This window comes from Suncus etruscus, chromosome X (assembly GCF_024139225.1).
Source record: "Suncus etruscus isolate mSunEtr1 chromosome X, mSunEtr1.pri.cur, whole genome shotgun sequence".
In the NCBI taxonomy this organism is placed as follows: domain Eukaryota; kingdom Metazoa; phylum Chordata; class Mammalia; order Eulipotyphla; family Soricidae; genus Suncus; species Suncus etruscus.
The window spans coordinates 31,463,778-31,477,830 of record NC_064868.1 but is presented as its reverse complement, the minus strand read 5'-3'; the positions used below and the strand labels follow the sequence as shown (position 1 = coordinate 31,477,830).

At 34.1% G+C, this 14,053-nt stretch overlaps 1 protein-coding gene across 1 annotated transcript in view; it reads left to right on the top strand.

Annotated features, from left to right (window-relative positions):
• The window catches only part of DMD (dystrophin), a 2,686,579-nt gene that overhangs the window by 881,194 nt on the left and 1,791,332 nt on the right, over positions 1–14,053 (top strand). The window contains exon 16 of the mRNA XM_049766737.1: positions 2,926–3,105. Within this exon, the coding sequence (XP_049622694.1) occupies positions 2,926–3,105 (180 nt within the window). The remainder of the gene's footprint in view (positions 1–2,925; positions 3,106–14,053) is intronic.

The following is a 14,053-nucleotide window of genomic DNA, read 5'->3' as shown; positions in this document are numbered from 1 at the left end:
TTTCCTTCTTGAACCACTCCTTTGTCTCTTGTCTGTTTCTAGTACTAGTCCCAATTTGATGTGTTTTCTATGCCTTGCATAGTGCTTTCAATTTAGGCTCAAGATGCTGGTATCTGGAAAAGAGATTAGTAGTACTATTTTGAAAAATCCTGACCTTTTACATGTTAACCTCCTTTGGTCTTCTAAGTCTCAATCTTTGTGGCTCTCTGGAACAACATAGAGCTGTGATGATTCTTGATATGCAAAACTATAACATTTATTTAATATTAAATTGCTTTCTGATAGCCCAATCATGGATATTTAATAGAAACTGTCATCTCTGAACAGGGGAGAAGATAATTCTTCCCTATGCATATGGAGCCACCATATGTTTTTAGTCTTATTCTCTGTGTTAGTTCTGCTAGGAGAATCATCCAGGAACCAAAAAATTTTGGAGTATGGTGGCGATGGGCCTCATAATTTTGCCTCGTTTTATTCTTGATTGATGTCTTTCATTGCTATTTTTATTTAATACTTTTAATGGACCATAACCAAAAAATTAGAATTAGAAAATTCAATTAGGATTGAATCCTTAGGATTAGAATTAAATATGTGCAAGGCATGTTCTCTTCTTGCACCCACTGTCAGGCCATCCCTGTGATTTTTGCCAAATGTTTCTTTGTTTACTTCAGTGTGAACACAGACATTTTCATGTGCTACTTGGTCTCCTTGGGTATCCAATCATCTCTATAGAATATCTGTGAAAACCTGTTTAGGTAATAAATGGTTGCCCATAACTCTCTAACATAAACCTTTACTTCAAACAGATCTTATAGATTCTCATGTGGAAATTATTTCAAAACACTCTGCATTTACCTGAAATGATGGATTGTCCTCCATTAGCCTCAAACATCCTGTCATTTAAAATATCCTTAAGCTCAGAGAATGCCAGATAGAAAACACTATTTAAATTCTTATACTTAGAGATGTGGTCTTGGGCCTCGTATATGGCTCAGGGCTAGAGTTTTTGCCTTGCATTTGGTTTGATACCCAGCTTGCATAACTCTGCAAAGAATTGTAGATGATTTGTGATCCAAAAATGTATGTGAGATATTAATAAAGGCCAAGAGGAAAATGAGCCAACATAAAAGAATTAGAAGAATCTTCATTGAAATTCAAATGTGGATCCCAGTAAACAACAGAAAATTCTTAAGATGAGTTCAAGTATGCGCATGAACTTAATAGAAATAAAATGTGTGATTTAAGCAAACTGGATAGGCAAAATGTATCTAGTACTAATTTCCCACACTTAGAGATTTATTTGGTAAGGAATTCAGTTTATATAACTTAACTCCTACATTGATCTTTTGCATTCTCTCAAAAATAAGACACTAGTGAAACACTTAATAATTGAGATATAAATGAACTTCAAAACTTGCTTTTATTCCCTTTAAAAATGACATGCAGTAAGGCAGCAAGAGGACATAGCCAGTTGAAGAAGATTCTGAATAAAGTCTGAGCTAATTGAATGAGACGGGAGCATTCTGCAGTTCAGAGCTATCAATGCAGGTGGCATGCCAAAATGAGCTGCCTAAAGTGTCCTTTGCAGGATGGTGTATTGATTTCACTATGTTGATGACACTTCCCTTCATGAGCAACTCGGGCATCTGTTTCATGACAGTTTCCTTGCCATATGTAATGTTAGTGGTTCTTAAATAAATTTGCATTTGTTTTGGAAAGACAGGTCTCGTGGTTTAGTGATGTTCATGATACTTCTCACTGTCAAGTAAAGAGTTATAAAATCATTCCTTATTTTATTTTTAATTTATAAACAAATTGGGGTCACATCTAGCAGTGCTCAGGGTTAAGTCTTGGCTACGTACTTTTGGATCATTCCTTGCCTTCTGGAGGGTCTTGGGGGTATATAAAGCAAATGCCTACCAGCTATACTGTCTCTGACCCTACTTCTTTTTTGCTTTCTCTTAATTGGTATTTACAAATCAAATCTGAGACTGTATTTGTGATAGAAGGTGAATTTTCTCACAACATGGAATAAATTTATTGAATAAAATGAAAGAATTAACTGCCCCAATTGCTGCTTTCACAATGTAACTTCATTCATTCATTGTGTTAGCAACCAAAGAGCATCATTAATCTCTTGTGACTTCTGATAACTCTGGAAGCAACATTGCTGTAACAATGATTTCACATAACATTATATTATGTGAAGAAAAGTTTCTCATATAGTGTATATGGCAGAGTAACTCCAGTGTACCCCATTTGTTTGCTTTTCCAATTTTTGTTCAAGTAGTGAAATATTAATTGAACAGCAAATACTAATTTTGTAATTACACTGAATAATAAGATTTGTATTTCCAAAGAAACAAGAGTATGGAACATATGAAAATATGCTGTAAATAAATAATAGTTGCAATTGATCCAGATATTAATAGCATTTCAGATTGGGAAGGCTTCTTGGTAACCTGAGTTCAGCATTTTCTCTTTCGAGCTCCTAGCATGTGGCATTTAACTTGCATTCTGTCCAGAATTAAGTACAAATTTACTAACATACAAGAGAATGGCTTCTGCTTTTGAACATCTCCAAATGTTAAAACAGTAATTTCCATTGGGTGATCTCTTTTGCCTTTTGAAGCAACACTCCTTTAAAAAAATAAATAGGTAGTTCTTCAGATATATCAAGATAGCTCCTAAGTGCCTTTGCTGCATGTTTATTCACATCTGACTTTTTATTTTCCTCAACCTCCTTGTGAAGATCACTTGGATTATAATTTTCCACTTAGATTTTTATAGACTCTTAATTCTTCCTTGTCTGATTGCAACATCTTCCAATGTACAAACTCAGAAATGCATGCAAAGCCAAATTAAACTCTAGTGTTTTGGATGGTATAACCTAGGTTTATTCCACATTCTCCCTTGTTTTAACAGGTTTTGAAAGCAGAACTAGAGATGAAAAAGCAAACCATCAACAAACTCCGGTCACTCAACCAAGATCTTTTTTCAACACTAAAAAATAAAGAAGTTGCCCAAAAGATGGAAGCAATGCTGGACAGCTTTGCCAAGCACTGGGATAATCTAGCTAAACAAGTGGAAAAGAACCTAGCCCAGGTTAGTGTAATCCTTGGGATTTTTAAAATTGCATTTAGAGTACAGTTCTAAAAACCCACAAAGGATATTGCTGAACTTATTTTTGGGTATTCTATTTTAAAACATGGCTCTCTAGAACAGTGTTTTTCAACTACTATGCTGCAGCACACTACTGTGCTGTGAGATATTGTCTGGTGTGCCATGGGAAAAATTCCAGTTTTATCTGTAACATGCGGCATCAGCTCACAAATAGACCAATCATTAGATTATTTCATAGTAAAGTAATTATAAAATAATTTCTTTGTGTTTACTTGATTCCTATTCAAGAGAATTACTTCATATGTAGTCTATGTCAGCACAGAATTAAATTTCTTTTAACATTTTCTAATGGTGGTGTGCCTCGTGATTTTTTTTTTTTCATGAAAAAAGTGTGCCTTTGCACAAAGGTTGAAAAACACTGCTCTAGAATAACTTGATCCAGGATATTAGAGAGGTGAAGAAAATAATCTTATTGACCACATAGGTCCCTGCCCATAAGGACAGTTTCTTCAGCATTACTAGAATGGAAATTAAGTGGCAATGTGACAACTTGATTTGAACAGAATGCTAGGGACCTTCTTCATCACAGTCTAATTCTAAATTATAGATTCCTAAAGCCAAGTTGAGCTTGACTTGACCCTCACATTTCTCACTTGAGGAAAAGTGATTTGAAAAGGCAATATAAGTGATAGCAACTGAACTCAGGCCAAGGTATTTTGATTGTAGTGAAGACTTTCTTACTGTGAGTACAAGTAAGGAGCCTCTCTTTTCCCCAGAATTCATAAAATATAGAGCATGGTTTAATTACTCTAACATAATGGGCCTGTAGGTTAGGAAAACATCTAAATGGCAAGTGTTGAGCACTTAACAATTTTACATTTAGGTAATTTAAAAATTGGAATATTTTGAAAGTAGCAAATTTTGCTGTCATCTATTTCAAGATTGTGGATATAAGGAAGTCACTCAAAAATTTTACACTATGCATAACAGTGTTAAGCATATTCTATATTGTTGGTATCATAGAGGCTAATTGATCACAATTCCCAGTTCACATAATACATTGCGGGCACATTTCTATTATAGCAATGATCATCTTTAATAGCTTTAGGTTTTAAGTGCGTTGTTAGGAGACAAATACATGGAATTTGTTTTCTTGAGACATTTGTTAAGTAATTTTGAGAGCATATGCATTTCCTTGAAAGGCTGAGAGAAAATGACTTTAAAGCATTGTTTCGGAGATGCTGTTTAAGAAAATATAATTGTCTTGTATAGATCATTTAAATCCTATTTCAATCTTATTGTTAAACACAATAGTTGGAATTTCAAAGTCATAGTAATTTCTATTATAATCATTTTCCTTAATCATAGGGTAATAAAAACTCTTGTTTTATTAAATATATTGCTAAGTTAATTAAAAATGACTCATTTTCTATAGGATTTTAGGCCATGGCTGATTTATAATACGATGGGTATCAATATAATTCTACTATAACATTAATAATACAGGAGTCATTCGAAAAATTGATCATCTTTAAACCACTATTGGCATTTTAATATGTCTCCAGTTATTCCAGAGGCGATTACTACTGCAGGTTCAAGGTCATGTTTTCATTTTTTTAAAGAATAAATACTATTTGATAATGAAGTTATTTTGAAATACTTTGAAATGGATATATTTATGAAGATATAACTGTCAGTGATAGGTCATGCTCTCAGTCATTCACTTGCTTTATGCACAGTGGAGTCTGCACAACTGGAGTCTGCATATTAATTATCCAGGAAACTGATTAAAATGCACAGTTTTAGATTCCAGGCTCAGAACAATATCCTTCATCGTCCAGTAATTTGCATCCAGCTTTTGATATAGTGAGTTCATATTTTTGGAAAACATTGCATTAGCATGACAGGTCATGTGCCATTCTCCACATGCAGGCTGTAGACAAAGAGAAACAGGACAAATGGTCCAAGTAGTACAGTATTTAAATATTTTCCTCTCCTTGGAATGGAGCTACTTTTTGATGCAGATAAACCTGGATCTTGTTAAAAATGTTTTTGATTTTGATTATTTTGTTTTATTTTAAATAATATCTTTATTTAAATACCATGATTACAAACATGATTGTAGTTGGGTTTTCAGTCATAAAAATAACACTCCCCTTCACCAGTGCAACTTTCCTATCACCAGTGCCCCAATCTTCTCCTTTCCCCACCCCCCCGCCTTTCTACATCCCTCACTCAATGACATTATTATGATAGTTCTCAGCATAGTTATTTCTCTAACTGCATGATTTTTATTGTTTTAAATGAGAAAAAACTTAGGAAGCTTCTTTAAAAATGTTTAAAGGATTTTTTTTAATTGTGGGGTTTAGTGACATGCTGGGCAGTACGCAGGGCTCAAATCTGCTAGGTTTGTGAGAAAATATTGGGTGCCAGGGATTGATTCGGGAATAGGTATATACAAGACTAGCACCCTGCCCACTATAGTCTCCCCACCTCTAGGAAGCTTTATTCACTTATTTATATTTAATAAATCACTATGAGATACAGAGATAAAGTGTTGATTTGCAGTCATACAATGTTCCAACACCCAACCCTTCACCAGTGTTCATTCTGGCCACTAATTTCCTCAGTTAAACTCCTATTGTCCACCTCAGCTTGCCCCTATAGCTGACACTACTTTGGTTTCTTTCTCTCTTTGTTTGTTTGTTTTTGGGTCACACCTGGCAGCACTCAGGAGTTACTCCTGGCTCTATGCTCAGAAATTGCTACTTGCAGGCTCGGGGGACCATATGAGATGCCGGGATTCGAACCACTATCCTTCTGCATGCAAGGCAAACATCCTACTACCATGCTATCTCTCTGGCCCCTCTCTTACTTTTTTATATCCTTGTGACACTGTGGTTTGAAATATTGTTACTGAAGGATATCATACATATCACTCTACTTCCAATTTTCTGTTCTTGCCCCAGTATGATAACATCCAATTCTAAATTAATCCAGTTATAAATGTCATTTTTTCTTAATTGATTTATTTTGAATGGCTCAGACATTTTATACACAAACTGTACAATGACATGCTGAACTTTGTTGAGCTTTCAGTTTTTTAAAAAAAGAGGCTACATTTAGACATCTCATCTTTATAAAATTTTCTCTCTAACATACCAAATGAACCCATTCTCTTTGTCACTTAAAGGTTCACTAATGAAAAAAGGAAGCCATATATGTGAAGGTTTTTTTGAACCTTTAAATCCTCATGATGGAAACTGCTGACTATTTTACACATTTGGAAGACCCAAGGTGGTCTATGGTGACTTTATTTTGAAATAATTGCACACACCTGTTCCAGACCATGAGCAACATTAGACAAGTTGCTTCATACAACACTCAGTTTAAGCCTTTGTGTCTCACTTTCAGCTCATTTGTCTCTCCTAAAATGAATTATCAAAGGTCTTATCCAAATCATTGTTGTGAATTTTAGGATTCTTAGAAAAAGGTCAAATCTAAGTGGATTAAATACCTTGATATCAGACCCTGAACAAGAAGTTATATAGAAGAACATGTAGGTAAAACGTTCATGGTATTAAGACTAAATGCATCTTCAAGGAAGAAACGTCACTGTTCAAACAAGTGGAAGCAGAGATAAACAAATGAGACTATATTAAACTGAGAAGTGTCTGCTCCTCAAATGATGTAATGACTAGTATGCAAAGACCAGCAATGGGAGAAACTGTTCACCCAATACCCATCATATAAGGCACTATTATCTAAGATATACAAGGTACTGACAGAATTTAACAAGAAAAAAATATAACTCCATCTAAAAATGGGGAGAAGAAATGAGCAGACACTTCCTCAAAGAAGAAATACAAACTTACCAAAAGGCACATGAACAAATGCCCCACATCAATAATCATCAGGGAGATGCAAAATTAAACAATGAGGTGTCATCTCATGCCTCGGAGACTGGCACACATCACAAAGTATAAGTACAGTAAGTGATGGCAGGAGGTGGGGAGAAAGGTACTTTCATTCACTGCTATGGGGAATGCCATATAGTCCAGCCTTTAGAGTAAACAATATGGAGATTCCTCAAAAAACTGGAAATTGAGCTCCCATATGATCCACCTATACCATTCCTAGGGATGTACCCTAGGAACACAGAAACACAGTATAAAAATTTCTTCTGCACACCTATATTTCTTGCAGAGCTATTTACAATAGCCAGGATCTGGAAACAATCCAGATGCCCTACAACAGGTGAGTGGTTAAAGAAACTGTGGTACATATACACAATGGAATATTATGCAGTCATCAGGAGAGATGAAATTATGAAATGTCTTGCATATACATGGAATCTATTATGCTGAGTGAAATAAGTCAGAGAAAGAGAGACAGACACAGAATAGACTTATTTATCTATAGGATTTAAGAAAAATGAAAGAAGCTATTATACTAATACCAGAGGCAATATATTGTCTATAAGGGCTGGAAGAACTGGCCCACAATATCAAGCTTACCACAAAGAGTGGTGAGTGCAGTTAGAGAAATAACTACACTGGCAACTATCATGACTGTGTCAATGAGTGAGAGAAGTAGAATGCCTGTCTCGAATACAGGCAGGGGTGGGGGAGGAAGGAGTTGGGGGCCATTTGTCATGGGAAGGCTGCACTGGTGAAGGGGTTTTCTTTTTATAACTGAAATTAAACTCCAAATATATTTGTAATCATTGTGCTTAAATAAAGATTTTAATAAAATCATAAATATCAACAAAGGCACAAATAGTGGGATTAGAACAAGAAGTAGAGAGTTGCCAGCAGTGTGTCTTAGGGTTTAAAAGGTAGATCATTGTGCTAAGTGCATGTTTTGCATGATGAAGGCATAGACTCCATCCCTGGTATCTCATAGTTCCCCAAACACCACCACAGATCAATCCAAGACACTATATGGGTAGGTTCTCTGAGAATCTCACGTATGCCCCACCTCACTTAATCAAACAAAATATCTAAGAGTTAGAGGGTTATAGCAACATTTTTTTCTTTTATATCAGATTGAAGGTCATGAAAATTATATGAAAACTGTTCTGAAAAAAATTGACTAATGGATATGATTTCAAAGAAAAGAAGTCATTTGTTTTCAAACTTCATTTTTAAAAGAAAAGTAGGTTCCTGTGATGACAAGACTTATGCCTTCTTTTTAAAACCCTATTTAGTGTCACGAAGAATAAGCAAAGCAGTGATTAAAATCCATTGGGATATAGAGCTATGTCTGAGATGGCAAAGCTTCTGATTGCGTTCATATAATGAACACTGTATGCCTGGAATTTTTACTGCTTTTCACGTCAAAGCTTGGAGAGATTTTGACCTTATGAAACAGCATGGCTAAAGATCAAAACATAGGGGAAAAATCAACCAAGGGCTGCTCTCTTGTATTTCTAAGTTAGGTTTGGCTTGAATAATACCTGGACACCAGCTGTGTATGCTTAAGTAGATGAGTTAGACACCCTAGGAAAATAGTAATACCTTTTGTTCCCTAAAGTATAAAGGAATAATTTCCCTCACTCTGTGAATGCCAACAATGAGAAAAGAGGTCACATGAAATATACTCTGCCTTGACTTATGCAAATACTTAAATGACCCTTTATATTTTTTACATTTTTATAAAAACACTTTTCAAAGTCAAGGATTTTTAATGCAGTGACCTTGATGAACATGTTTTATCTTGATTATAATTAGGAAATATGAAAATAAAATTACATTTAATATTTACATTTACATTCTCTTAAATATAAGGAATTTGTAAGTGATTTGAAACATTATTTCTTGCCCATATACCCTAAAGTCTATGTACTGTGCAAGTGGATTTTATCTATGTGATGTAAAATTCATTAACGTAATTTATATTAAACTTGGCATCATACCACATGCTTAGATTAATATTGAGCTAGATTACTTCAAGATTTCTGGAGTTTTGTGATTTTTTTTAGACAGAGCAAAGCAACTTTGTCAGAAATAAGGAACATTCTATGACTCTTACAAGTTCATAGATCTGGTTCTTATTTGGGGTTCCTTTTTCAGAACACTAATAACATGTTAGCATGAGCAAAATGTCTCAGTTACATAGATATACTCAAAATTCCCTTTCATTTTAACATAGTACATGTTTTCATGCTAATAGTTGCACTTATGGATGTATACATGTAGAGTATGCAATCATTATGTCAGTGTATTTCAATTCCATATTATTTCTATCCTATGATAGTTTTAGAATATTGACACAAACCTACTTTAATATAAAGGAGTGACATTTTTGCCAAACACAAGTAAATTAAAGCTTGGTTGATAATTGTGAAAAAATGTTTCCATAATAGCAGCAATGCAAATAGAGTAATACAAGAGATTTGGATGGTAATTAAAATTTTTTCTTCTCCACATGCATTTTCATTTTTTGGAGTTTCTTCCTATTATTTTATTCTTTATAGGTTATTCTGCATGCACTTTATGAGAATACCCTTAACGCATTATTTTGTTGACCTGTTGATACTAAAATATGCTTAATATTGGTTAGCAGCTCTCTTCATTTTTGCCAATGATTTTAATTAAAAATACTCTAAAGCCTTTCAGTTGACAACCCTTTTCATTTGCTCCTGAAAGCTCTCCAACTCTAATCAGCTTGCTACATATTAAAAAGAAATTACATTGCTTTATAAAAACTAGAAGTAAAATAAAAAATTCCCATGTACATTTGCTTACTATCATATTTTACTTCATAGACTATCAATCTAAAAACAAGCTTTTATTAATTGTGCAGGTAAATCTTTTATGAAAAAAGTAGAAGGTACAGTGTAAATAACTTGGGGACATTAACTATCCTTTTTCTTCCTCCAACTAAACCTAGGTGCTTAAGGATGGGCCTAGTGTATCAGTTCATTTGGTTTTACACTGTAAATTTATAATACACAACATGAAATGTTGTAGGCCTGAAAATTTAAGAGACTGAAGATAGCTATTGGAATTTCTTGGTCCTTATTTATTGAGTGAAAAGTTTAGACAGATTTCTCTGTAGTGCCCTATAAGCTCTAGATGTCTGAATGTTCCTTAATTAATCTATAAATTCTGGATTCCACTTTCTCTCTTGTTATTACTCATCGTCAGCTAGAGGATTATAAAATTGTTCTTCCTACTTAAAGAAAAATGACTTCCAAAATAATTTTATTTCACATAATTTTATGTAATTAAAATTTATTTTATGTAACTAAAAGACCATGGAGCTTATATAACTCAGAATCTATATGTCTATTGACCACTTACAATGCATGAAATACTTTATAATTAAAATATTCTAAAAGTATACTTGATAACATCTCTAATTAGGGGATGCATTTTTGTCACTTTTGACTAATGGTATTAGAAGAAGAGGTCAGCTTGATTAGAAAAGGTAAATTTTATTGCTTTTTTAATTTCTTCATATGAAATTTCTGCATTTTTCCAGTTGCCCCAGATCATTGTTGAACATAAATCCTGAAGTCAACATGCCTCTTTTCTTTCTGGCAATCTATAAGAAAGATAATTTGGGTGGAAGAACAAAAAAATCGTAAACTTAGTTTTACAGAATAACCCTTTTTAATTGCAGTTAATCCTTGATTTCAAAGAGATTTTTTTGTGCTTTCTTCTGAATATTTATTCTAAGTGTGCTTTTGACTAAAATATTAGCAATGATTGTGATTATGTAATCCCTTATTAAGAACATTGAAACAGAACACCAGTTAATATTAAAGTTTAGCTCTCAAACCACAGTTAGGGATTTTTGTCTTCTGTATCTGCTGTACTTTGCCATGGCCATTCTCTGCATTCTTTCCAAACAAAGAGCATTTATACAGTCTTGTGATTGATGGTTTCTCTACCTCTCTGAGCACTTGGTCTTTTACCCCAGGTTCCTCATGAAGTTCACTACATACATCTTTTCTGTTTCTTAGAATTGTAAATCCTTTGCACCATGAGAGTTTTGTGTTTTGTGCTCTCATTCTTGTAGAGGTTATTTTAATTCTAGCTATCATTATTGACTAAGATATACTCTATGATTTTGCAGTATATTTTAAGCTGTAGCAATGCAGTCCTTCCACATCCATTCAAATCAATTACTATGCAGTTCCTGGATTATTGTGCTTCTCATACATATACTTGATCCAGGATGGATCCCCAACACCACAGGGACTCATTCATGAGTATCTCCAGGTATGACCCTGAGAGTCCCAAGAAACAAAATACAAGCACTGGTATGAGCAAAGTGTTTTTGATTATCCAGGTAATGCCAATCCTCTACATATCCAAGCTAGGCATATGCACATATTTTAAATCACATAATTCCATGAAATTGATTTTGCCAGAGAGATATCATAGTGGTAAGGTATTTGTCTTGTAAGCAGCCGAACCAGGACCAACGGTGGTTCAAATTCTGGCATCCCATATGGTCCCCTAAGCCTGTCAGGAACAATTTCTGAGCAGAGAGCCAGGAGTAACCCCTGAGCACTGCCAGGGGTAGCCCCGAAACAAAACAAAACAAAACAAAGCAAAACAAAAAAGGAAAGTTGATTGAAGGAACATTTAGAATCGATACTTTTAAGCACTGTGAAAGAATTTATTTCATAACTTAAAGACAGTTCTGAACTAATGCTCCCCTTCCATTTTGTTAGGCTTATAAAATGACATGTCTGGGAATGGTATTTAAAAACAAATTTATTTTATATTCGTGAGGATATCCAATTGTCATTCAAAATATGTTCATAGTCAAAATGTAAAAGGGGGACTGGGTTGGAATTGGAATCTGTAGATTCACTGTATTGAGTAAAGCTTAAACTCTATTACGGTTTTTGCCCTGTCATAAGTCAGTGTTTGAGTGAAGATACTTAGTTATTCCTGCCAGTTTTTTACTTGTCACAGTTGTAGTGTCTTTGAAGGGCAGAGTCATAATTCCACAAATACATCAGAATAATAGACTGGGAACAACTATTTGGAGAGAAAAGGTTCTGTATTTTTTATCCTTATGAAAGCATCATTTTGTAGATTTTTATTGTCATAAATCAGAAAACAAGGAATATAAAAGTGTATAATGCAAATGTCTAAACTCTCAATGCTAAAAACATCACCAATGTCTTATCTCTTTCATTGTGTGCTCAGTACCAGAATGTGAACATGTCCAATGACATGACAATGATTGTGGACATGAGCAATTCTCTCTTGTCTGAATGTACTATAATTTATTTACACATCTCCTATGTGATGATGCTTGGTTGTTTGCAATGTTTTAATGTTTTACATGAACCTGCAACCAGTAACTAATCTATGTAGATCTTGGCATCTTAGATTCAAATGTTCTATCATCTATTGTTACAGTTCTTCAAAATTCAAATGTTAAGATTCTAGCTGAGGGAAATTAGGTTTTGTACATTTGAAAAGAATCTTTTTAATTACTGTGTTTATGTGACATGTAGTTACTTGGCATATTGAAATTTTTCATTTGGTTCTCACCATGCCTGCTAATGTTTTGTGGTGTTATCACCTTCAGTGCTATAGATTAAACTCACTAAAAATAGATGTTTGCTTCTACTTGTGTTTGAACACCCTGAGTGATTCTCTATGTGTGTTGAAGTTTGATTGAGGCATTGTGGTGCAGTTACTGAATAAGACTGACAGTTTGTAATAATACTCAACTTGCACTTTGGTTTAGGACTTAAACTAAATTTACAGTAACTTGAGTCATAATAAGGCAAGTTTCCCTTATATGGAAAGGTCTCTGCCATTGGAAAAATGTGGTGTCATACTGGGAAATGACAAGTGGTGTTTGGTTCTAGTAGTGTTCGCATAGTAAGGGATGATGCTAAATAATATACATTATCTTTTCTTGTTGTTATTTGTAATGGACTTTTTAACACATAATCAAGTCTTTAGAGAAAATAATATTGGGATAATAAGTGATAGTTGCTTCTTATATGAGGGAGAGGTTCTATATGTAGCTTTTAATCTGCTATATGTATTTACAAGTATGTTTAAAGATAAATTCACAGTTTTATCATTTACTTTCCAGAAGAGCTGAAGTGGAGCCGGAGCAGTAGTACAGTGGTAGGGTGTTTTTCTTGCAAGCAGCTGACCCAGGACAGACTGTGGTTCGATCCCCTGGCATTCCATATGGTCCCCCAAGCCAGGAGCGATTTCTGAGCTCAGAGCTAGTAGTAACCCCTGAATGCCACAGGGTGTGGCCCAAATAAGAAAGTTACTTCCATATTTTACTATTGTGTCGTTAAAAGCTATTTTCTTAAAAGATCTGTTATCTCTTAAATACAGTTTCAGGGTATATTGTATTGATATTTTTGCTTCATGAATTAATTTATCCAATTTTATAATAGATGTCAATGAGACAGGCTTCAAATAATTTATTAAAATTAATTTCAGAATCAATATGTCCTAGCACACTTGTGCTATATAAATATAACTGTAAAAATTGCTTTGCATTTTTGTAATCTTTACATTGTTGTAACTGCATATATAAAATCTGTTGTCTAAACTATTTTTAAGTTCTAGTATGCAGATAGTTGAGAAACAATTCTGAAAAAGTTAAGTTCTTGGAGATAGAGCAATAATAGGGCACCTGCCTTGCATGTGGCTCATCAGGGTTTGATCCCAAGCTTCCCATATTGTCCCCAGAGCACAAGTAGGATTAATTCCTGAGTATAGAGCCAGGAGTAAATCCTGAGCACCACAAGGTATGGACCCAAACAAAAAAAATATTAAGTTCCTTGGGGATGTCACCAAAGAAATACATTTTCTTTAGACAAATAGTTTGATTAAGGTGATCATATATTAGTAATTTTTTTGCTGAGGGCAAATGGATTTGATGTTATGTTTTAAGTATTTAAAAAATCCTCTAACCCATGTCA